Source organism: Xiphophorus maculatus, chromosome 19, assembly GCF_002775205.1.
Source record: "Xiphophorus maculatus strain JP 163 A chromosome 19, X_maculatus-5.0-male, whole genome shotgun sequence".
Lineage (NCBI taxonomy): Eukaryota > Metazoa > Chordata > Actinopteri > Cyprinodontiformes > Poeciliidae > Xiphophorus > Xiphophorus maculatus.
The window spans coordinates 2876860-2903239 of NC_036461.1; the positions used below are offsets into that span (position 1 = coordinate 2876860).

At 36.7% G+C, this 26380-nt stretch overlaps 1 protein-coding gene across 12 annotated transcripts; it reads right to left on the reverse strand.

Moving 5' to 3' along the window:
• Positions 1-1714: 1714 nt before the first annotated feature.
• Positions 1715-26380, reverse strand: snx14 (sorting nexin 14). Of its 12 annotated transcripts, none has more exons than XM_023353216.1 (31): positions 26199-26376; positions 25974-26115; positions 25745-25865; positions 24849-24922; positions 23849-23927; positions 23721-23764; positions 23347-23434; positions 23195-23279; positions 22962-23121; positions 21558-21633; positions 21437-21481; positions 20500-20580; positions 20295-20409; positions 19274-19399; positions 18047-18171; positions 17224-17282; positions 16156-16182; positions 13641-13787; positions 12119-12251; positions 11319-11505; positions 10132-10215; positions 9851-9951; positions 7479-7590; positions 7361-7401; positions 6558-6677; positions 5598-5721; positions 4615-4779; positions 3867-3962; positions 3681-3772; positions 3489-3545; positions 1715-2075 (listed from the first exon to the last, which is right to left on the reverse strand). In XM_023353216.1, the coding sequence occupies exons 2-31, from the start codon at positions 26108-26110 to the stop codon at positions 2034-2036; spliced, it is 2943 nt and encodes a 980-aa protein (XP_023208984.1). In that variant the 5' UTR covers positions 26111-26115; positions 26199-26376; the 3' UTR covers positions 1715-2033. The 12 variants fall into 12 exon arrangements, with proteins under 12 accessions (XP_023208984.1, XP_023208982.1, XP_023208980.1 ...); XM_023353214.1 differs by having other exon boundaries at positions 1715-2072; positions 19274-19429; XM_023353212.1 differs by having other exon boundaries at positions 19274-19429.

Genomic DNA, 26380 nt, shown 5'->3' on the forward strand with positions numbered 1-26380 from the left:
AAAAATATATATATATTAACTTTTCTGCAAATTTCAGCTCCATTGAAATACATTGAACTTCTTCAGTATCCCTCAAAATTCAACAGAAAGTTTGTGCTCTTTGACCGCTTACTACTTCAATGTTTAAACAAATCCCAAGACATTTAGCCATCTTCAAATGATTCAGCGTTTTGATATTTCTTACAGTTTTTCTAAAATTGCCCTTTAAGCTTCATGCAGATTTTTGTCCGTTTTTAGTTTTTCCAATGAGGGAGTTCTTCCACTTCCAAAACACTTTTTCAAACTTCACTGATTCTTCACAAACAAATTGCTGCTGTTTGCACATATTTCACTTTAAGGACATAATTTCTGCATCAAAACATAGCCACAGGCATCTGCTTTGAGGAAATATAAACATAATTTCCGTATGTCTCACAGTTTTCTTTAAAACACTTCCTAAGTGCAGGATTGTCACCTCTTCCTCCACTGGGCTCCATGTAAAATATTTTCACCTCTGTCTCTCTCTTCAGGTCTTAGACTTTTCTTTAATCAAATCAATGAATTGAATACTTACATAAAGTGTAAATATGTACAATTTGTCTTCCATTTCACAAGTATACACATGCTGAGTGCTGGTATTAGGTCTAAAATCCTTACAAAGAACTGGGATGTGTGAAAAGTCTCAAGAGTCACTGTGAAGATTATTTTTGTCCTAACAGTTTCAAAACAAGTTACTGAGTTTAGAGAATTTTAACATTTATTTAAAGGATATTTTTGCATGTTTAGAACAAGTAAAGCACATAAAATGGAAACGATTTCAGTGCATTTTAATCCCTTTGTCTCTGTTTCACAGGGTTAATTTTTCAGACTTTTCTCAAGTTCAAGCCAAATGTAGGGAAGAAGAAGAAATATTGGCTAAAATACTGTATTTTAGTTAACCTGGTTGTTAAAAATGGTGTGTCTGAGCACATATTTATCACGATTGACTTAAAGCTAAAGACAGTATGTGTCTTTCCTGCAGGCACAGATGCGTTTCTCTTCCAGACCATCTTGGATGTGGAGTGAGTGCACCCTGCTGTGCAGAGACATTCAGGAGCCCATGGACGCCTCCCAGCAGGCTTGGCTTCACGCTGCAGACTCTCTGCTGCCTCTCAAAGCCTGTGTGCGCTCTGACAAAACGCGATAAGCCGAAGGGCATGGAAATTTCTTCAGGACTTAGTAAACTGCCTTCCTGTCTCAACCCCTGTCAGGATAACTGGAAGACAGCAGGAGTCAAAGGTCAGCCAAAGAACAAATTCATATCTGGACAGGAACTTCTGAACCTGTTCTGGAGACATGAGGAAACCAAGTGAAGGAGTTTCTGTGACATGTTTGGATAAATGCACTGCAAAAACACAAAATCTAACAAAATTAACTTACAAGCAACTTTTCAGCAACAAATAGGAGACTGTTTTAAGTCAGTAATTCCTTAATATAGATAAGAAGTACTAGTTTCACTGGCAGATTATTTCACTTATAACAGAGGAAAATGTCTAGTTTATATATAAAGCACAAAATAAAATGCTATATATTTTGTTTGCTGTGCCACCCTAAGAGAAAGATGGATTTTTTACTTTCAATTTCCAAATTATATACAATTTCTTTTAGCTGTACCATCCTTACATCCTTAATAGTCCGACAGTAATCAGAATAATCAGAGGGATTGGATTACAGAAAGTACAACTCACACAGCTGCTGAACTGAATCCAAATATTTTATTTTTATCTTCACATTCCAGGAAAAAAACAAAACACAAGTCAACAACTGGTAAGAATTAAAAGTGCAAATCTGCAGATTTTCCACCTCAAATCAGAAAACATGTTGGCAACATTCTGCGTTAATGCAGCTAAAACCCAGAAGCATGTTCATTAATCCGTCGGGGGATTGTCAAAGCCCCCGTTCCGTCCTTTTGGATCCTCACTGAGACTTCCTGCTGCGACCCGCCAGAACTCAGAGCCTCTCAGGATGCGGGTTGAACCGAACCGGGTCCAGCTGGTTGATCAGTACTGAGCGTTTTACATCCATGGAGCCACAGCAGAGGGCTCCTTCTGCACCTGCTGGGAAATTACGCAGCGTCACACAGAGACACTGATAACTCAGCTACGCCAACTGAATTATCATTTTCACTTTGAGCCACAACAAGGTCACAAATGCTCTTAAAGGGCCGGTTATTCCAGAATATGTTAATGAAACCCAAACATTAATAAACCTCTTAAAATTAAATAATATTGAGCGTCTTTTCACTTTCCTCCAGGAATTCATAATTGTTTTTGTGATTTTTTTTTAAAATAATCAAAATAATTGATTTTGTGGAGATACTTTATAAATATTTATAAAAATTTTGATTATTTACACTTACTGTATATATGACAGTAAATGAGATTTTGTTGCTCCATCACTGCAAAAACACAAAATCTTACCAAGTAAAATTGGTCAAGTTTAGTGTAAATATCTTAAAATAAAATGAAACTAACTTACAATTAACTTTCCACAAGATATAAGAGCTTATTTTAAGAAATCAATCATTCCTTAATTTTCATTAAAAGGTACTGCTCCACTAATAAACTATTTCATTTATAGTAAGACATTTTTTCCTGCAATATATAAAATACTTTTTTATTAATATTAAGAAATTATTCACTTAAAATAAGCTCAGATTTCTTGCTGTAAAAAGCTAATGAGTTAGTTTTGTCTTAATTCAAGAGCACTAACATATTTAGAAACTAGACCAAAAACTACTTGGTTAGATTTTGGAATTTTTCTGTGAATTCAAACTAATTTCTGGTATTTTTATTTGCAATAGTGAGTTTATTTGTCGTTCCCGACAGCTAGACTGCTTTGGTCTGTCACATAAAAGCAAAACAAACTGAAGAGTGATTTGAAAACATCTTAAGGATGTAGAAAAAGTAAAAACAGCAAGTCAAACGTTAGTATTTTTGTTATTTCCATTTTGTTTGTGGGACCATCAACACGATTTAACGCTTTAGTTTAATTTGTCTTCAGGTTGAGTGCATTGAATCCACTGCAGCTGGATAAAAACACTCTGGACATTTACAGCCAACTGTGAAGTGGGTTTAATGGCTGAGCACACATTAACAGCTGCTTGTTAGAAATCTAACAAAAACCATTTAAACAGCAAAACAAAATTAATATTCCAAATAGTTTCTTCATATGAAACATAAATAACTAACAGTCTCGCAATTATTCATCCACTTCATGACAGGCTTCTTTAATACAAAGCAGATCACTTTGTATTAAAGTGTTCTGCTTCATTACAAAGTATTAAAATAGAAAATCGTTTTAATATTGATTTTATTTCACATTTTATCTCTGTTTGGATGATTTGTTGCAAACATCTGAACAATTCTGACGCTTGCTAATAGCTAGAAAACAGCATTAGAATACCTTTAGTGCTGTCTGAGTAAACTCAAGACAATAGAAAAGGCAATAAATGTTAGAATTATGATTACCTTGTTCAGTTCTGGAAAAAGTTCTTGAATGACAATGTCCAGCAGCACATAGGTCAGCTAATCAAGGTAACAAGACAAAATTAATAAACATTAAAACAAAAATGTTGTTTAAAAAAGTGTGTGTAAACCAGTATTCAGATACATTGATGTAAAGTAGCCGATTACCAAACACACTGTGTGTGTTTCCTGTACCTGTTTGTTGAGAACCGGCTGCTGCAGTCCATCGAAGAGAAGACGAACTCCCTCGTACTTTGCCTCCTCTCCAATACACTTTCCTAGAAAATCTAAAGAAATTTACCCCGTTGAACAGTCATTTGTTACGGAAGAGAACTGCATTCAATAAAAATAACATTGAATAATATAAAATTAAATAAATACCTGGAATGTAGCTCATCATCTCCTCGAACGTCCGCTTGGCTCTGCTTTGTTTGTCCTGCGCCGATCGCGGCGGACTGCTCTCGCAGAAAACTGCGTCTGGAACAACATCGGTTCTGTTAGCGACGGACGTTTACGACGGCGGATCAGCCGTACTCTTTATTTTTAATAAAAAATAAAGAGTACATTTCTGCCGGAAAAACTGAAATTTTGAGATTAATCTCAGAAATTGTCTAGAAAAACTAAAAAAAATATTTTCAAACTAAAAAATTGCCCAGCTTTTTTCCTAATAACTTCCTGAGATCAATCGCAAAATCTATTTTCTATGAAATTTTTCACTGTTCGGTCTTAAAGATTTTATGGGAAAAAGAGGAAATTTTCAGAGTTTTGAAATAGCAAAAACTTTTGAAACTTTTAGGTTTCTAGACAAGGAGAGCAAGGAAATTTATAAGCATGAATAGTCAAAAATTTGCTAGCAAAAAACTTTTTGCTGAGTTTCAAATGTAAAAAATCTCAAATTTTCAGCACCAAAATGTTCTATTTTTTCAAGGAAATTAATTTGAAAATTTTGTAGTTACTGTTTTAGCAGATGTTTGACTTTTGAAGCTCAGAAATGTCTTTCTTTTTTCTAGAAAACGTTTGAGATTTTTAGTATAAATTTCCTCCGTCTGTCTCTCCACTGGCCCTGGTTCGGCGTTGTGGCCAAAGGCCGGGGCGCTCCAGGAAGTGGCTTGTTGTGTTTCCTGTTTACCTCTCAGCAGGGTGATGAGCGAGACCAGCCGGTGCTCCTGCACCACCTGGTTCAGTTTGTGCTGCAGGTAATGATCTGTGTAGGCCTCCAGGCTGTTCTTGATCAGGATCCTGCCGCCCATCAGCAGGTGATGAAACCAGTCAGGGATGTGAAACACAACGCGACCTGCCGCAGAGACGCCGGAAACATTTACAAAATTATACACAAACTTTTCACTTTCACTAAGTTTTGGAAGACTTTGGGAAGTCCCCATTGTTTTATATTTTTGAAAGTAATTTTCTGTCTCAAGTTACTGATGATGATACTAATGGCACAGCTAAATTTTTAATTTAGCATTTTAGTGTTTTTGCTAGCTTTGAAAACATTTAGCACACTAAGCTTAAATTTTTCCAGATAAATTATAAACCACTAATTTACTAGGAAGTTTAGTAAACATTCATCTGAATAAAGTTCGACTTTTGTGTTCAAACTAGTTAGACAGTTATATTCATGCTCTTATTTTGAAGTCTGTTTACGCAGCAGATCTGTTTCCTCTACAACGAACAAATGTATACAGAATAATACAACATGAACAAACTACAGGAGTTAATTAAACACATGCAAATATTTGCATACATGCATTGTTTTGAGAGCCTCCTCACATTTTTGTGACAAATATTATAAACATTTAGCATTAGCTTAGCCTTAGCTAAATAGCATGTTGGTATCACACTTTAGAATATCTTATATTATTTTCTAATTAATTGTATTACTTTTTAATTCTCTGCACTTTTCATTGAACTTAACTTCAGACATAAAGACAAACTGCTCAAATTCAAGTGTTTGAATTTAAATATAAATATTTGTCTTTTTAATGGATTAAACAGTAACACTTTTTTTGCCATTTAACTGTTTGGTTTTCCTACCTGAGCATAAACAGGGAATGTTTTCTCTGATTTAAAAGTCAAACTGAGTAAAAAAGAAAGTTTGTTACTTTAACTTACCAACATACATTAAATAATCGTACACTCCTTCAACAGTGATCATCTCCATGAAGTAGTTCTGGTTGTGCCTCTTCTCCGTCACTTCTGATCGGTTGGCGTTGTTTTTGAAGAGATCGTTGAAGAGCTGCAACACATTTTAGACTGAAGAAACTTTAAAAAGTCCCACTGATTCTGTTTAAGAATGCAGGCGTTTAGATGTGAAAAACAGCTTAAATGATTCATCGCTGTTAACCGATTATTGAAATAATCGTCAACTAACTTTGTAATCGATTAATCGCTAACTGCAATATGCAGACCTAAAAAACAGCCAAAGCAGAAATTAAGACAAAACTTTACAAAATATAAACATTTTGTATTTAAAATGGAAAAAAAAACTTTTGTCTGTAAATAAAACTCCTCAAGTAGCATAGTTTTGAAATAAACTTGTACAAATATAAAAAAATCTCTTTAAGCATTTTTTCTTTCCAATTATTAATCAGTTAATCAATAAATAATAATTACATTGTATTAATGTTAAGTCAAGCTGAACATTTCACATCTGCAAGTGGATCCTTTGCTCCAATTGATCAAGTGAACTCAAAAGAAATGAAATGAATTTTTTATTTTCTTACAAAAGAAAATTTAATTATTTGTTTATTTGAATGTTTTAATGTATTTATGTATTTCTAATACTGAATAAAAAGGCTTTAGTGGTTAAATGACTTCTTTTACATCTGATTCATCAATTAATCGTCAGAATTAGATTAATCGATTACTAAAATAATTGTTACTTGCAGCCGTAATAAAGACATTAGTTTCATATTTTAATTTGTAAAATTCTAAGATTGAATAAAAAAGGTTTTAGAGAAAAATCTGTCGAATATTTTAAATCTGATTAATTGTCAGAATAAGCGATTAATCAGTAAATAAAATATTTGTTAGTTGCAGCCCTGAAATGAAAACAGTGAGAAAAATGTAAACCTTTTTATCGTTTTCTGACGTCGGACTCAGGATGGTGAGTTCGGGTCGGCTGGGTTTGGGTTTGGGAGATTCGCAGGAGTTGAAGAAGGACTGGATGAACGGCTCCAGATGCTGTCCTTTCTGAACAGGAAATGAAAATAAATTAAATAACAAAAACACACAAAGGAGACAAAAAGGTCCAGAATTCATTCAAAAATGTAACAAACTGTGTTAAAGCAAATAAATACATTTCATTTGTAAAGTAGTTTGTTTTATTTAAAATAAATAAATTAACAGTTCAACAGTTCTGGGCAACAAAACATCAATAATGTTTTGTTTTTGTTTTTTGCTTCAGCTCCATACATTTCTCTCAGTGGGTGGATGATACAAAGTAAAAATAGAAAAAAAACAGGATGAAAAAAGACAGAAAAAAGAGAAAATGGGAAAAAGAAGAAAAAGAAACAAAGAAAGAAGAAAGAAATACGAAAAGAAAAGAAAAGTTGACAAAAAGAAACAAAAAGCAGCAAAAAAAGAAAAGTCTAATCAAAATTTTACATTTGATTAATTAAAACTGTATAGAATATGTAAGTATTTTAAAATCAAATCCCTTTTTAAAGTGCTCAATTTGTATTTATTGACATCTACACTTTAGATTTGAAAATAATTTATCATGTGGCGATTCTTTGTTTTGGCAGATAAATTTTCCTGCATAAATGGACATTTTCCTCCAGATTTCCAGAAGGACAGACAAATTTATTCTGAAACTAATAAGACTTTTTTTAATCAAAACCGTCTAAAAACCAGGGACATAAACTCTTCTGTACCTCTTTTATCAGTTTGCTGGGCACTGCTTTGATGATCTTCCCTGTAAAATAAATAACATAATTTATGATCCATTTCTTCTCCACTCTGCCCAGACGCAGCTTCCCTTTCCCGTCGCACCGAGGTTCACATCCGGCAGCATCTTGTCCAGGAACTGAGACTCCATGCTGTGAGGAGACAGGAAGTCGGCCAGCAGCTGGCTGTTGCTCAGCTCTGGATGCTGCAGAAGTTTCTGCAAAAAGCACAAAATAAAGGCAGGCAGTGAAGTGGATTAATGCACATCTACGAATAAAACAAGTGAAAAATGAAAGGTTTCAGAGGTTTGCGGAAGCTTTTCAACTATTAACTTCAAGTCATTTTAGTCTATTTACTTTAGCTTAGCATAAAGTTCAGGATTTTTGGTGCCTGAATCAGTTTGTTGTACAATAATTATCCAAGTTGAGGCCATTTAAAATGATTGGCTTCAGGATCGCCGGGGTGAATTAAAAAAACATGAGCGTTCTGGCGAGGAACCAGAAAGCAATGAAATTCAAATTATTCAAAACAGATGGTAGACGGCAAATTAGGTTCTCCATTTCCAAACTGTTTAAAATGCATCGCGTGGGTTTTGATTTAACGTTTAAACACAAATCTCACAGAAACAAAGCAGCATTGAATGATTTATGGGATCAAAATGGCTTTCAAAACGTAAAGCTCCATTTAGGATGATAAAAGCAGAACGGCTCGAGTTTCACACAATGAACGCAACGCTAGTCTGGGATTTCAGATTCAAAGCAATTTAAATCAGGCTGCAACCAGTTTTAATTGATTAATCTATCAATTATTCTGATGATTTACTGATTTTTTATTCAAAGTCATTTATATCCACTGAGGAAGCTGAGCCTGGGGACTCTGGGTTGGGCTCTCCAATCTCTGGGGACGAGGTGGTTAAGAAGCCCCTCGGTGGCAAGGCCCTGGGGGTGGATGAGATCCGCCTGGAGTTCCTTAAAGCTCCGGATGTTGTAGGGTTGCGTTGGCTGACGCGACTCTGCAATATCGCATGGACATCAGGGGCAGTTCCCCTGGATTGGCAGACCGGGGTGGTGGCCCCCCTGTTCAAAAAGGGGGACCGGAGGGTGTGCTCAAATTACAGGGGGTCACACTCTTAAGCCTCCCTGGCAAGGTCTATTCAGGGGTCCTGGAGAGGAGGGTCCGTCGGATAGTCGAACCTCGGATCCAGGAAGAGCAGTGTGGTTTTCGTCCTGGTCGTGGAACACTGGACCAGCTCTACACCCTCGGCAGGGTCCTGGAAGGTTCTGGGAGTTCGCCCAACCGGTCTACATGTGTTTTGTGGACTTGGAGAAGGCGTTCGACTGTGTCCCTCGGGGAGCCCTGTGGGGGGTTCTCCGGGAGTATGGGGTACCGGGCCCTTTGATACGGGCTGTCAGGTCCCTGTATGACCGGTGTCAGAGTCTGGTCTGCATTGCCGGCAGTAAGTCGGGCTCATTTCTGGTGAGAGTTGGACTCCGCCAGGGCTGCCCTTTGTCACCGATTCTGTTCATCACTTTCATGGACAGAATTTCTAGGCGCAGCCAAGGTGTTAAAGGGATCCGATTTGGTGGCCTTAGGATCTCATCTCTGCTTTTCGCAGACGATGTGGTCCTTTTGGCTTCATCAGGTCATGATCTGCAGCTCTCGCTGGAGCGGTTCGCAGCAGAGTGTGAAGCGGCCGGGATGAGGATCAGTGCCTCCAAATCCGAGGCCATGGTCTTGAGCCAGAAAAGGGTAGAGTGCCTTCTCCGGGTCAGGGGGGGTGTCCTGCCCCAAGTGGAGGAGTTCAAGTATCTCGGGATCTTGTTCACGAATGGGGGAAGAAGGGAGTGGGAAATCGACAGGCGGATTGGCGCAGCATCTGCCGTGAAGCGGGCGTTGTACCGGTCCGTCGTGGTGAAGAAAGAGCTGAGCCAAAAAGCGAAGCTCTCAATTTACCAGTCGATCTACGTTCCCACCCTCATCTATGGTCATGAGCTTTGGGTCATGACCGAAAGAACGAGATCGCGGATACAAGCGGCCGAAATGGGTTTTCTCCACAGGGTGGCTGGGCTCTCCCTCAGAGATAGGGTGAGAAGCTCAGTCATCCAGGAGGGACTCAGAGTAGAGCCGCTGCTCCTTCACATCGAGAGGAGCCAGTTGAGGGGCATCTGGTCAGGATGCCTCCTGGACGCCTCCCTGGTGAGGTGCTCCAGGCACGTCCCACCGGGAGGAGGCCCCGGGGAAGACCCAGGACACGCTGGAGGGACTATGTCTCTCGGCTGGCCTGGGAACGCCTCGGGATTCCCCCGGAGGAGCTGGAAGAAGTTTCTGGGGAGAGGGAGGTCTGGGCCTCCCTTCTGAAGCTGCTTTTTTTTCTGAAATTTTCGTGACCCGACCCCAGATAAAGCAGAGGAAAATGGATGGATGGATTTATATCAGGGTGTAAATGAGACAAGTTTTGAATTTTCTCCTTTATCTACCTGAAGATACTCCTCAAACTCTTCCCGCTTCGATGTCAGAAACTCATAATTCTTGGGGCCAATTATTCTCTTGGAGGGCAACTGGGCATCTGGAAATGAACCTGCAAAGAAGATAAAACTGAAAAATTAGTGCATAAAAAAACTAAGAAGAAATTACTTTTCAGTGTCTTAGGTTTACTTCTAGGTTGCAGTTGGGAGTTTATTTTAGAATATATTCTTTTTAAAAAATTACTCCAAATAATAATATTACAAAGTGAAGCAACAATAATCGGAAAACTTACCGTGAAACTCAGTGAGCTTCGATTCGAGGACGTAAAACTCCAGATATCTCCTGTAGACCGACCAGTGCTCAGTTTCATGACCCACTATTGGAAACCAAATATTAAAAATCAGGAAATCGGGCGAGATATTTTTAATCAAAACCTAAAATTTCTCAAATTAATTCTTCTCAGTACAATTTGAAACATTTCCAACACTTCTCGCTTCAGCTTTGTCTGCTATAAAATAACTATGGCATTGTATTAGGACCATTTCAGGCAGAGAAATGGGAGCAAATTTGATTTAAAAACTGTTGAGATTTTCAGAAATTTTCTATAAGGAAAAACAAAATTTGAAGTTAATCTCTGAATTTGTCATAAAAAAATAAAAAAATTTTAGATTAATTTCAGAAATTTTCTAAAAGGATATTTTTGAGTTTGAACATTTTAAAATTTGCCAGAAAAAAAACTGAAATTGAGATTAATCTCATAAACTTTCTGAGCTTCAAATATAAAAAATTTGCAAGAAAAAAACTCAGGTATTTTTAGATTAATCTCATAAATTTTCTAGGAAAAAAGCAAATTTCGGAGTTGCAAAAGTCAAAAACCTGCGAGATTCAGATGTTTTTAAATTATTTTCAGATAAATTTCAGAAATAACTTACACAGAAAACACTGCTGGGTTAAAAACAACCCAATTTGTAACTCAGTACTGGGTCAAATATGGACCGACCCGACGCTGGGGAGTTTTAACTCAACTGGGTTGGGTTGATGGTTTCACCCAACACATTGGGTTATGGCAACTGGAAATTTGAGTTTCAAAGTCGAGAATTTGCAAGAAAATAACCCAGAGATGTTTAGATGACACAAAGAATTTTTTTTATAAGAAAAACAAGGAAAATTTAAAAAGTCCAAAATTTTCAACGTCCGAAACTGGTCAAGTCGAAAACTTGAGAAAAAAACTTGGCACGTTTGTAGATTGTTTTTAGAAATTTTCTAGATGAGTTTCAAAAGTCAACTTCTCCCCCTAGTGGTCTGGAGGACTTTTGAAACTCATGAAATTTTTGGCGAAAATTTACTACTAATTTTTTTTTTTTTTTTTACAATGCGCCATTGTGTATACCTGACAATGTTTTTCTTAAATTTTCACAAAGTTTACAGAACAATAAACATAAATTTCCCTGAATGATGGCGCTAACTCCCTTAGTTGACCTGCTTTCCTGTCATTGCGCTCCACGTCGATGCAGAAGACGGGAATCCTCTCTCGCTTCACGTCGTCGTCGTAGAAGTCGATGTACGGGATGGTGATGTTCCAAGCGGAGAGATTTCGAGGCGTGCTGGGCGTGGACGCCGCCTCCATCGGCGAGTCGTCCTCCAGAACCATCATGGCTTCCTCGACCTTCAGTTAAAGATGCACCAGGTGTCAGCCATTTTGTAACGCTTTAATCTTCTCCCTCTCTCATTGCTTAGCTTTTCTGTCACTTCACTATCAAATAAAAGCCACTAGAGCCAATAAAACCTTGTTAAAAAAATCTGCACTGCAAAAACACAAAATCTTAAAGTCAAAACTTTGCCAGAAAAAAAATCTGAAACTTTGAGATGCATTTCAGAATTTTCTAGAAAAACACTTGGAAATTTCTGAGTTTCAAAAGTCAAAAATTTTCCATCTATGAAACTCAGAAATGTGCAAGTATGTTCTAGAACATTTTGGAGATTTCTTTCTCGCAAATTTTTTACTTTTCAATCTTAGAAAAAACAATTTCCAGGATTAATATCAGAATTTCAGTAAGGAAGGAAGGAAAGAGGGAAGGAGGGAAGAAGGGAAGTAAATAAGAAAGAAAGGAGAGACTAAAACTTAAAATATTTTCTGTGAAAAACTTGCAACAGCATCTGATTTCCTTTATTCACTCTCGCCCCCTGGTGGCAGTGATCTGCCAGCCTGCAGATAATGAACCTTACTTGATAAAATGTGACTGTGTTCAGTATTTTCCAGCTGAGGCAGCCGGTCTCACCATGTCGTCCTCTCCCTCCACCAGGCCGTAGGACGGCAGCATGGCGCCCTCCATGGTCGTGCTTTTGAACACTCCTTTGATCTTGCTGCCGATGCGGCTGATCCCGAACGACTCGCCCCTCTTTGACGTGTTCCTGCAGAGCCAAGAGAGCGGAGAGCGAATGATGATCGACCGACCGAAGCGCCGCTTCAGCAGAGCGCATGCAGCCAGAGAGGAAAAACAAAGCAGCAGAGGAGGGACCAAGCTACCCAAGACAAAATGCCACTTATCTTACAATGCCAAAATCTCTGCTGACCCAAAGCAAAAACAGTTACAAAGCAGTGAGAGTGTTGGCGTCACACGGCCCGATCCGGAAGCTTCAATCGGTAGGAATTATGCTGGTATTAATCACAAGCCATCCACAAAACAAAACAGACACTCTGAGTCTCTGACACACTGGCAAAAACACAAAATATCACCAAGCGCTTTGGTCTGGATTCTCGTGCAAATACCTTGAAATCAGACTAAAGTAAATTACAAGTAACTTTTCTGCTATATAAAGAAGATTGTTTCAAGTCAAAACTTCCTTAATATCAATTAAAAACAATGCTAGTTCAACTGGTAGATTATTTCACTTGTTACAAGAAGTTTTTCCCATGAAATAATCTACAACGGTGTATTAATTCCGTTGTATATGGAAATAAATAGGAGCCTTGGACATTAGAAAAGATGAAAATTTGCTAGGAAAAAACTTTAAAACTTTCTGAGTTTCAAAAGTCACATATTTCCCAGAAAACCTCAGAAATTTTGAGATTAACCTCAGAAATTAAATAAAAGAAACTTGGAAATTTCTAAGTCTGAAAAGTTGAAATTTTGCACACAAAAAAAAAATTCTAGTTTCAGATATTGAAAATTTTCCACTTTTGAATCTCAGAAATGTCCTTGTATTTTCTAGAACATTTCTGAGATAAATAAAAAAAATTCTTGCAAATTTCTGACTTTTCAGTTTCAGAAATTTTCAAGTTTTTTCTACAAAAAGTAAAAAAAATGACTTTTAAAAATGTCCTTGTTTTTTTTCTAAAATAATTTTTGAGATTTATTTAAAAATTTCTGAATTTTTTTGTGGAAATTTTCTCCTTTTTTCTGTCCCAGATTGCTATCGGAATAACCTGCTAGTGGAACTAGTAATTTTTATCAATATTAATCAACTATTGACTTAAAACAAGCCCACATTTCTTGCTGAAAAGCTACTTTTAAGTTATTTGTGTCTAATTTTAAGTGCACTAAGATATTCACACTAGAAACTAGACTAAAAATACTTGGTAAAATTTTGTGCTTTTGCAGTGTAGGTTGAGAAACAGAGAGCACACGGGTTCAAACCCAATTAAAGAGACAAGTCACTGCATTGTTAGAAATAATAGGATAAAAACAGGTTTCCATGCAGCTGGCCTACCATGCAGGCGTCTGGGTGGGACTGGGGTCACATGAGGGGACATGGAGGGGGATGGACGGCATGACATCACATAGATGGACCCTGACTTACTTGGGCGATGAGTGGCGGTGGGTTTGCGAGCCATATGGGAAGTTTGTGAACGTGGACTGGACATGGAGGGAGCTAAAGGATGCAGGTGAGGAGCTGCCAGAGGCGGTGAAGAGTGAGGACGGGGACTCGGGGCTCCAGTCCCAGGAGCTACAGGCAGAACAGGGCCGGGTCCCCCGCGGGGCCGGTGGGGGAGAGGACAGGGCAGGCAGTATGGTAGTCAGGGAATCACAGTGGACATTCACGGTGCATTCACACCAGCCCTCTTTGGGCCGCTTTCACTCCAGTCCATTTGCCTAGAAAGTCCGGTTCGGTTGGGGAGGTGAGAGCGCGAAATACAAATCTACAACCTTCGGTTTCGGTTCGGTTGAGGTGAACTCTGGTGCCGTTCGAATTTATACATCAACACCAAGTGGACCGGAGATCGTTCCAAAACCAGGAAGCGGACTACAGCACAAGGCATTCTGGGTAAATACCAAGACAAACTCGCTAGCCTAGCATTACCAGGAGAAATGGCTTGTAGTCTTTTACCAAAGACAAAAGAGAAATCCTCCAACCGCTAAAATCTGACGCTACTTTATTTTTGTTTACATTTCACAATCAGTGTCTATTTCTGGGGTTTTCATGTAATTTCCGCCAGTGTGTTTTTGGTGCAGCGCCCTCACAGGTGGGGAGGGGAACAACACAGAGGTCAACTCAACAACAAAAAAATGAGGGTCAGGCTACAATTTTTTTTTTTATTATAATAAAATCATAGTAATATGAGAATAAAGTCTAGTCTGAAGTCTACCGGAATAAGGTGATAATATTAAAAGAGTACTGTAATATGAGAATAAATTAGAAATAACACAAGACTAAAGTCTAAATAATACAAGAATAAAGCCATAATATTAGCAGAATGAAGTTGTAAATGTATGGGAACTAACAAAGTTGTATACAATTTTTGTAAAAAGTTACAAAATATTTATTATTTAAGTTTTTTCTTATTAAAAAGAATTTCTCAAAATGTTAAGAAGCTTTTTTCTGATTAAACTCTGTTCTAGTTCTGCTAATATTGCGACTTTTTTCTTGAAATTAAACAAAAATCCTCATAGCATGTACAACCAAAAATCCTGTTACGTCATTGTACAACTTACAGCAGGGCTAATTGAAATAAAAGCCACTTTTTAAAAATATTTTCAGTCATTTATAATGTCTTTCTTATCAAATAAAGCGAGAAGATTTAAATGAAATCGTACCTGGTGGGAAAAAAATCAAAGATTTTATTTTTAAGCCACATTGCTCAGCCCTAACACGGTGTGAAAGCAAACCGCAGCAGCTGAAAATGATTTTTGTCCCCAATCGAACCGATTCTATTGGACCTTCAGGTGGGAAAACACCCTCAGTGACAGACAGAGCATGGCGGTTCCTGGCGGACGGACAGGCCGAGCAGAGGAGGTTTTCCAGTCGCATTTATGAGGAAGGTTAAGCTCTCACTGCCTTTTAAAAATATCTACAACTCATCAACTTTCCCACATTTTACCACCAATTTAATGTATTTCATGAGGATTTTATGTGAGAAACAGACCATCACACACCAGTTTTCTGAGTTTTCTAAATCCCACCACTATTTGCAAGGAATACTCTGATTATATAAAGAAAAATACCTGTCTGTGATTGGCTGATATCAAACAGGAGCGTGTGAGAAGTAAACGAAGATGGCACACGTTCTTTTTTACTTACAAAGATCTTTGCGCTCACATCAGTGTCACTGCAGGCTCTGACTGGTGGCACCAATATAACGTCATACACAGAAGGTTGCTTTTAAAATCTGCTAACATCCTTGCTAGTTAGCACTTTGTCAACCAGCACTGGATTTTCAACCATTTCATCCAATAAAAAACAATAAATAAACAACTTGTTGCCTAGCAACGAGGCTAGGAGAGCCTGGCAGCAGCAGTGGGGGAAACCCTGCATTCTGTTTTATAGCTTTGTCCTGTTTTAAATGCATTTTTAGTTGAGATATGTGATTCAAAGAGGCTGAGAACAATTCACACTTTTCAGACGTGCATGGTTTTAATTCAAACCCTTTGTTTGTCTATCACATAAAATCCCAATAAAATACACTGAAGTTTGAGGAAAGTCTGTGGAAAAGTTAAATGGGTGTAAATATTTTCACAAGGCCTTCTATAGGACATGTTGCACCAATGAGAATCAATGAATACACCAGTAGACCTACTTTCTTATCACTCATATTTAAGTTTTTAATAGATAATATTAATCAATAAATGAAGCACACACACACAACAGCCATATTTCTGAATCTCCCCATCAAATAAACTCTTATTTAAGAGTAAAATGTTGAATGTAATGAATTTATGAATGATTATTATACAGCTAAAATGCTAATGCTAATGCATTTGACAGTATTCTGAGCCAGCGCTCTGGTCAGGCAAGGAAGAAGCGTCTTTTATATGATGCGTGCATCCCTGTTAAGCCAGTCACGGATTTGGTCAGCACACTGATGCCTCATACTCACCGAATGTCATCCAAACTGACGCTATTTCTGGAACAATATGCACAAGGAGTTAGCTACCTACACACCATTCGCTGTGACGTTAAATTAAAGCTAGAGCGATCTAATCCCAAGTCTCTGGTTAAACTCTCTTAGTGCACTGTCTGTGGTTTTACAAGACACATCTAAAATAAGAGCCTTTTTTAATGTGCACATTATTTCCTTCAATCAAGACGTTTTGACTCGTCTCAACGAATTTCACATTGACAGAGAGATTGTTTTGGCTGCTGCAGCACCCCGTCTTTCTGTTGTGTGACCTGGGACTGACTTTCCTAAATTGTTTTTTATTAAGTTTTTATTTGATTAGGATATTAATAGCATATATTAGCATATTAATAAATGTTGCCACAATTCATGGCAGCATAAATTTGCAGGAATTAGCACAAAAGCTAATTTAAACTAGTTTATGTCTGGAAGATCTTCACAGAAAGCAGCTGAAACACTGATTATTAAAAATTACAACATAAAAATGAAATTATTAGTTTTATAAACTTATTTTGAAAGTGACATACTGAATTATCAACAAGATGTATCAAAACAGACCAAACATGCTAATTTAAAGGCAACTCTGCCAAACACTAAAGAAATCTATACAAACATCTGACTTTGTCAGTTATCTCAGTAAATAAAAATTTGTAAATATTAATTATTTTGGTAATCCTAGGTGATCTGAAATAGGAAAGTTTAGTCTGATTTAATGTTAAATATTGAGAAAAATGTTTTGTCTTTTTTACAGTGCATGTAAATATCCTAGTTTTAACTGTATTTTAGATGTAATCGTAAATGTTTGAGACTAAAGTCGAATGATGTGGACATAAACGATACAGCAGATAATAAATCAGAGATCCAGTGGGTCGTGACCTCTTAGATGCAGACTGCTATGATACACAAAATACCGCATGTTGAGTTTGGATGTTTTGTTGTATCTAATTTATTAATTAACATCCCCATCAAAATGTTACATGAAGTCATTGTTAATTTCTATTGATTTTCAGAGCTTTAAAAAGAAACTGATGCTAAGCTAAAACCTACCTGCTCATCTTTGAGTTCCTGGCCGGAGACTCCGCCCCCCTCAGAAGCTGTCGAAAGTACTGCAGGAAAAAACTAAGTGAGTAAAGACCACTTTGTAGGTTTGGTACAGCATATAAACTAAAGCACTACATCATCTATTCTAGTATTTAGAAATAAGATGTTTAAAATATTATTATTAATAATAATAATAATAATAATAATAATAATAATAATAATAATAATAATAATAATACTGTTATTATTATTATTATTAATATTATCCTGAAAGAAATATGATAACTGCTGACTGCGGACAATGTCTGATGACAAGGCTGGAAACAGATGTGCAACTATATAACTGTACATCTTTGAAAAGCAGAAATGGAGCCTCCTGCACAACCAGCAAGAATGCAGCAAGTGGTTTCTAGATAGTAAGTCAACAACAAAACACTTGTCTTTTCTAGCAGCCATTGTACAGAGCATACAGCGATAAAACCAACTGACCAAATGTGATGCAGCTCAATTTTGGTTGCTAGGTAGCGGGCGGAATTCTGCTGGGGTTGCTAGGTAACGAGCTCTGCTTCACTGGGGTCACTAGGTGAGGGGCAGTGCCTGCTGAGTTGTGGCGATATATTGCAACTAAACATTACCTCACTGCCAGAAAAGGGCTGGGTGTTTGTTTTTAAGTGCCTGGGCTGTTTTTAGAAGCAGTTTAGAACCAAATGGAAGTACAAAAATTTGTAAAATGTGAATTTTTCATAATATGTCTCCGTTAAAAGTCTTTTTATTAACTGAGATTGAAAGCCTGTGGTGAAACCATTGATTTGCTGCTTCGGTTACTGACCTCGTCGCTGTGACAGAACATCGGCGTGAAAACATTTTCCAGGAGCGACAGAACGTGCTCATAGGCTTCAAACAAGCACCTCATGGTCTGCAGTTTCACCACCTGTGCATACGGGCCCTCAGCAACTGAGACCACACAGAAAACAGAAAAAGAGATACATGCGAAGGTTAGATTTTAATATAAAAAGAATAAAAGATCTCATTTAACGTACTGTCTTATTGGTTTGTAAGATTCACATGATTTTAATAATAACCAGAAAAGCAAGTTTCAAATTTTTGTGGGCAAAAATGATGTAGAATTTTCCACTTCAAAGCTGGCCCATCAAATCTCAATAAAATAAATGCCAAAAAGTGGTAGTTGCAAAAAATACAAATAAAATTAAACAGATTTTGCAACACATTTAAGTTTCTTCTCTCCTTTTCCAGATTTAAACTCAGAAAATGTATGCAAATCTGTTTCTTTGGCCAACGAAGCAGCAAATGTTTCAGGGTGACCTTTGCCCTCCTTCACCTGGTGGCGGCACTCCTAGAGGATCCAATCAAAATTCTTCAATGAACTGATTCAGAAACAGCAAACTGAAAGCTAAACAATAGCTGCGTTTCATTACAAGTATGCAAAAAACTTTGACAATATTCAAATTGTCAAAGTTTGACCATTTTTGACCTTTTTTTTAAGGTTAAAAAAACATAATTGTGGTGTTTCCATTAAATAAAAAACACGTGAATAAGTTTGTTTACAAGTTAAGTCATCAAAAAACATGCCGCGCCATCTTCATCCTCCCATTTCCTGTTGTCTTCTTTGTCTTTTCAGCCAGTAGTAACATCCAGTTGAATCATGTGACTCGTGTGTTGTGAAAAAAAAAGTTTCCATTGCAGTTTTGCAAAATAAACCAATTTTGTTACGGCCAAAAAAAAAAAAAACACCTAATCCTAAATTTTTTTATTAAAATAACAAGAGCTTTTCTTTTTTGAAATTGTCGTGTTTTCATTAAACAAATTTATTTTCAAAATGTCAAATTGTGCAAATATATGGTCAATTAAAATGCAGCTAGTGGTTTTCACTTTAACACTGCGCAATTATTAGACAGAAAATCCGACTTTAAACGTCAGAGAATCTGACGGTTTTTGGCGAAAGTAAAGAAAAAATATCCAAGTGTACATAACAGCAACTTAAATCCACTAAAGGTAAATTAAATGTGCTTTTCTGGAAGCATTCAGGGTTACGTACTGTTTCTGATTTCTTCCACTATGAATGGGTCAAAGCGGATCTTGTCGATGCTCTCGTCCAAGCAGTAAGTCTCGTAGATCTTCTTCACCTCTTCATGCAGCATCATCTTCTCCGAGTCCGGCAGCTCTGGGCACAAAATCCTGTCGTTGAATTCCTCTGGGAAGTCGGGAAAGTCGGACACAACCGAGTCACTGTGTGCAAGACTTTCATGGGACAGAACTGCAGCTGGCGTATCAATCTAAATATCAATACCAAGGTAAGTATTGGTATCGGATAAACATTTTTATTTACAATTTCTCTCCCATATGTGCAGCAAATTATTCAAGTTCGTGCAGGAATCAAAATGCCAAATATCAAGAACTTACATTTAAATTTCATACCTTTGTATGAAAATTTGCATTCAAAATGCTTGCTTTCTTTCAAATACAATCTGTCTAATTTCCCCATAAGCGTCATTTTATCATCACCTATTCAGCTGAAAAAGAATACACTTTTGTAAAGATATACACCTCAAAACTAAATATTAAAACTGGCCTATCATTCTACCTTGAACAGGTCTGCAGGTCACACAAAACATCTCCTTTACATTTTTTCCACAAAATCATTTTTGGCTGCAAACAGATGAATAGGTATACAACCATACATCTTTGAAAAGCAAAACTGAAGCCTCCTGCACAATCAACAAGAATTCAACAAGTAGTTTCTGGATGGAAAGTCAACAACAAAACACTCGCCTTTTCCAGAAGCCATTGTACAGCGCATACAATGCATATAGCATATAGAAGCAGTTGAGACCCAAATGAAAGTACAAAAATGTGCAAAATGTGAATTTATTCTCCACATTTTCAAATTATTCAATGACAATGCCATTTTTTTCGATATTGGATATACTGGCCCTGTATTTCTTTGATACCAAGTATTCTTCTGATACTTGGTGTCAGAAAAATTCCAAGTATCACCTCCCTGCAGAAGGTGAATTAATCGACCTGTTTTTGTCCAGGTGTGAGCAGGAAACACTCACCTACAGCGAGACAGAACTGGAGGACGTGAACGGCTCCTTCCTGTTTGAGGAAGTTCATAAAACGAAAGAGGAGGTCCTGCTGCTCTCTGATTTCCTTCAGCTCCAGCTTGAGCACCTGGTGCAGGAAAAAGCTGACAGTTTAGTGCTTATTTGGTGATATAGTTAATAATTTATCAATATTCTATATGAAGAGCAAAGAACTCACTGAGGGCTTTTTGTTACGAGAATCTGAATATTTCTGTAAAAACGGAACCAGTGCTGAAGTTGGCTCTGTTGCTTCTTCAGGCTAAAGAGACAAAAACACAGTAAATTCATTATACATGAAGGCTGCCTGTTAGCAGGTATTAAACATACTTTGCATTTGATGCACATTTCTGTATTAAAAATAGCGGTTCACTGATCGATTATTTATTATTTTGGTTGTTTTGTTTATTTATTTTGGATATTTAAAATGTCTTCCAATTCCAGGGTTAAATGCCCAACAGAATTTAAAGTTTAATGATCTTTAATATGTTCTTGCATTACAATGACATGACAGTATCAGATAGAAAGAAAAAAATCAGAGTCCACCAGTCAGATTATCTAGCTAACTAGCTACAAAGTTAGATAAATACTGTATTGATCCCCAAAGGGGGAAAATTTGTTCTTTAAACATCTGTGATCAGCCAGCAAACTGCAATCGGTGCACCATGATCTTAAATGTCATATTTTCTATCAACTGTAGGCAAAACAATGTCATAATTAACAGAAATAAATGGCTGAAAACAGTCTATGTAATTAATCTATAGCACGTGTTTCAATAGCTGTGTTTTCATTGACTGTATATTTGAAAATAAATTTGCTTAATGGAAACAAGGAAATTTTGAAAAAACACTTGAATAAAGTGTTTTTTATTTGGCAATCGGAATATTTTATTCGCATTGCATTTAACAGAAACACCACAATTGTCAAATTAGTGGAATATCAACAATGTTTTGCATACATTTGTAATGGAGAGGCTGCTTCTCACTGAAATAAATTAACTGTATTCTTATTTATTAAATATGTTTGTAAATAAACCATAAACTGCATCCACTCTGCAACATCAAGACAGAAATAAAAAACATGTTGGTGAAATTTGATCAAAGGTTTACTGTACTCACAGGGGTCTTGTCGATAAATATTAAAATTAAATGATTCACTGTGTCCTGCAATGAAAACAAAACATACTGTCTATCAGCAGGAGGTTAAAGTGACAGCAGCTCTAAATGGACCTGAACTCACCGGGTCGGCCAGGTAGTCCATCGAAGGCAGGAAGACAGAACCGGCCAGAACTTCTCTGATCAGCAGAGTCAGAGATCTGTTGGAGAAGCAGAAAACGAGACAATAAAACGAAATCCTTCAAGACAACAACGCCCAAGTATTCACACCCACTCAGCAGGCAGACTGTTTTACTGCTGAGGTGGATGAATAACAATGCAATAATTACAATAAAATAGACTAAACAGTTTGGTTGTTTGAAGTGTTTGTAATAGTAAAAGATCTTAACTTTATGGAAAACTTAGGGAGGGGAAAGCAGCCAAAAGAAGTAGAGGAAGAATCAGGTGGGACCAAATCTAACTTTAGAATTGAAAGGAACTGGAATTTCACTGCAAAAAAATACAAAATCTCATTAAAGAATCAGTATTTCTGTTTAGATTCCAATGCAAATATCTCAATATGTTTAGAATAAAACAAAACTAACTCACAAGTAACTTTTCATCAACATATGAGCTTGTTTTAAGATGAAAAACACAATTTCCATTGGCAGATTATTTCACTTATAACACTGGAAAAATGTCTTGTTATTAAAGAAATAATCTGCCAATGTATCAAGTACATTTCCATCAATAATAAGGAATTATTAACCAAACTCACATAGCTAGCTGAAAAGTTACTTCTAAGTTAGTTTTGTTATTTTAAATATACTATATATAATTTATAAGATATTTGTTCTTGAACCTAAACAAAAATATCTGGTAAGATTTTTTGGTTTTTGCAGTGAAGGATTCGGGTCAGTTTCTTTCAAAACGTTTGATATATTTAAACGAGTTTAATAAGTTAAATAAAAGCTGGTTTGGGAGCAGCAAAGTCGGCTTTTCAGTAAAAGTTCCTGGACATACGAGATTCTACTTAATACAAGATCTTGGTTATAAAAACAAATACTTTGTGTTGAACTTAAATTTGATGTCAAAAATAATTTTACCCTTATTAAAATTATTTTTTTATCATTCATGAACTGCAGTTGTGGGTAAAAGAATAATCAGTCCATGAGCCACAAGCGGAGCCGGGCGGCACTTTGGACTCCCCTGCTTTATTTGGTGATTAAACTCACATTTTGTTGCATTGGTAACACAAACATTAATGTATTTTAGTTGGATTTTATGAAAGAAAAAAATTAAAGCAATGCAAGTTTTAAAGTGTGAAGGAGAGAAGACATTAAATTTATCATTTTTAAATAATATGCATAATGTAGAATGTTTGTGAATCCTGCCCTCTGTTTTGTAGATCCACATTTTGTTGTAATTCCATCTGAACATATAGACTTTTACTCATTCTTATTTGGAGATTAATTTAAATAAAAAAGGATTCATTTATGCAACTTTGGGCGCTGCAGTTTGTATATTTTGTGCCGCAGCGGTGCGCTACCTGCAGTCTGTGCCTTTGGGCGGCAGGATGTAGGGGAAAAGTATCTCAGTCAGCTTCCTCAGGTAGAGGAGTTCATCTCTGCGGCTTCGCAGCGCCACGTGGAGATCCGGACCGAACTCATCCAGCGCTGCTTGTTGAAGATGCTCTGCGTTCTTTACTGCTTCGGACAACAAAACGTAAAGTTACAGCTGCAGTACCGATCGCGACCTACAGGAGGCTGAAACCAGGAATACCTTTCTGTCTGGCTTTGCTGATGATTTCAATGTGTTTCATGGAAACTTTCAGGAGCTTTCTAGTGATGAGTGAAGCCACATCCACCTTCAGGGAAACAGAGAGAAATAAGATAAAATCTAATAATAATAATAATAATGTTAGAATTTGTTACCTTTTGAATTCGGCGGACCAAGACAGCGGCGAGGAAGCGTAACGTCACCCTCAGCTCATCAACAAATGAGTCGTCATCTGTGATTTCTCTGGAAAACAACATTCAGTCACTTCAAATCGAGCAGCATCACATTTTACACCCAAATATAAATGTTAAAGCTGCTATGATGGCTCTACGGGCGATTCAAAACACATTCATCAAGTTTTTTACGCAAGTAATGAGACTTTAGTCTGTTTAGCTCTGCCTATTTTTAGCTCTTTTCAGAATGAGCTGCTTTAGGGCGTCCTGTTGCTGAGACCCAAATGGAAGTATGAAAAACAATTTAAAAATTTTATTTTGCATTATACGTCCCCTTTAGCATAATAAAACCCTACCTGTACCAGGGATATACCACATTCTCTAAGACAAGCTCCAGAATCTGTGAAGAATAAAAATATTACATGAGATCAGTGGATTCAAAACTGCTTTTATTATTATTTTTTATTAAATTGTGATGTCACACCTCAGATAGAGAGGCATCAACCTTCGAGGGTATTTTCAGGTCAAGCCATGGCTGATAGTTTTCCAGCAATAAAGTCGGTCTGGGAAGCAGAAAAATTACAGAATTACACACAAAGAAGAGCTAAAGTCATTTCTGACCACTAGCTGGCGCTAGTAGTTTTTTATTGCTTTGTCTCCAAATTAGTTTCTTTATTTCAGGGATGCCCAAACTTTTTGTCACATGGCCAAAAATCAAGCAAATAGAGTAATCAAATTTTTATTTTTTTTTGTAAGGGATTCATCCAAAATGTAAAACTGATTTTGCAAGAAAGGCATTTAGTTTTCACATTCTTTTTGGCTCGATTATAAGAACAGGATTTTGGTCAAAACATTTTCTATATTTAGCTGAGTTTAATTAATTAAATAAAAGTTTATTTGGTAGAAGCAAAGTCGGCTTTTCACTAAGTTTCTGTTTAATCGAGTATGTTCAAGTCTTAATCAATATGTTATGAAGTCATCTTTCCTAATGTCATCTGAATTAAAAAAATCAAAACCTTATTTTATTTTGTTGTTTCCCTTTTTCCCCTTTCCTTCCCCGTTGTTCGTCTGCTAGATTTACATTACCAAACATGTTTTTGTGGCATTTCTGCAATATGGAATCCAAAAACAAAAATAAGTCCCATAATGTTTATCCTAGATTATGTCTGCTTGTCATTTAAACTGATCACTGAAGTTCTCCTACAAACCTCCAAAAACTTCATAAAACTGCATTTATACTCAAAAATTTAAATTTGACAAACTGTACTGGGTTATTTTAGTGTTATCGGACTAAATCGGGCTTAAAATAAACACTATATGTTGTTTTTTTTATTATTATTTCTAAAAAGGTTTAGAAACTGCTTATTACTATATTGTGAGGCATGTTCTGCTTCTTGTTTTGGCTGCCTATTTAAATCCAAATATAACAGATTAAAACTTGTGGTTGAATTGTGACAAAAAGAGCAAATGTCTCAGTTGTTTACCTGTGTCTTTTGCATTTAATCTTTCCACATACAGCACAGCTGTGGCCCAAAGGAAACAGCTCCTGCTGGAAAGACTGAGAGAGAAATTAACTCACATTATTAACTTGTTACAGTAACTAAATAAAATCAGAGTTTTACCACAGCATGTCAGGGTCATCAGATTAAAAAAATAAAAGGAGAGGTAATTTTCACCAAAAAATTTAGCAATGTTTCAGCAAAACAATTACGGAAAATTACGGAAAGCTTTTTGATTTGTCAAACTCGGAAGTCTCTGTGTTTTTTCTAGAAAATTTCTGATATTGCTCTCATAATTTCTAAGTTTTCACTTACATATTTTCAACTTTTCAAAATCAGAAGTTTCCTCGTTTTATCGAAAAAAAAATTCTGAGTTTTTACTCACAAATCTTTGACTTTAGGAGGTTTTATAGCAAATTTTCAATATTTAAAAATCAGAATTTTTTTTTTATAGAAAATCTCTGAGATTAATGTAAAAAAAATGTTCTAGCCAATTGTTGACTTTTTTTAACTTAGCAATTTAAATTTTTTTCTAGAAAATTTCTGTTCTTAATTTCCAACTTTCCAAGTTTATTTTTTTTAGCAAATTTTTACAATTTTTACAAAATATTACCTTGATTAACCAAAACATTTCTGAGTTGGAGCAAATTTTCGATTTTTCAAAGTCAGAAAATTTCTTGTTTTTTCTTAACTTTTTCTGAGCTGATTCTTTTTTTATTATTATTATTTTGGAGCAAATTGACGACTTTTCAAACACAGAAATTTCCTTGTTTTCTTTTCAGAAAATTTCTGAGATCAATATCAAAATTTCTGAAATTTTTGGTCGAAAATTTACTCTTCCTTTTTTATTTTTTAATCTAGGTCGTAGTAGTCTGACCAACCTTTGTTTTTGGTTTAATGGACATGAATATGTTTGGCAGCAGAGACTCGGGACCCAGTGAGCAGTAAAACGTAACCACACCCGCCAGGAAGGACCAAAACACCAAGATAATATGAATATATCTAAAAACAAAACAAATCACATTATTAATAATCACATGCCAAACAAACATTACATCATACACAAACAACATGTGATGCGTTCAGGGACCCCGGGCGGCGTTTACTTGCCTATTTAGCAGCAGAGTGGTCAGCAGTAAGAGCAGCAGGAGAAAACAGAAAACTGGGTACTGCCTGCCGAGCTCCCTGACCCGGTCCAGCTTCATCCCGCGGCTTGTCAGCTGCAGAAAAGCTCGGATGCTCCCCATCTTCCCTATAATCCGTGAAAACAAAAACACGCTGCAGCGTCGAGTTCTGGGAAATTTACTGCATTTTATCTATCAGTCCAACACTTACCGCCGGTTTACGGCCGAGCAGAGGCAGGAAAATAACACAAAGGTTGCTGGATGGTTGGGTGATCAGCGCAGGCGTGGTGCCCGTCTGCAGCTGTTGGGATTAAGATCACGCAGCATGGTTCCTCCGGGAGCTGCGGGTCTAATGGCTGCGGTGCTGGCTGTCAGCCCGGTCCGTGGAGGGGC

What these genes read in the sequence shown, in the direction of transcription:
- snx14 (XM_023353212.1), bottom strand. Translation starts at nt 26,110, where the DNA reads ATGGGGAGCATCCGAGCTTTTCTGCAGCTGACAAGCCGCGGGATGAAG. An exon ending in ACCACTCTGCTGCTAAATAG is followed by an intron (nt 25,866 to 25,973) that starts GCAAGTAAACGC and finishes TTTTGTTTTTAG; the next exon opens with ATATATTCATATTATCTTGG. An exon ending in TGGTCCGCCGAATTCAAAAG is followed by an intron (nt 23,280 to 23,346) that starts GTAACAAATTCT and finishes GTTTCCCTGAAG; the next exon opens with GTGGATGTGGCTTCACTCAT.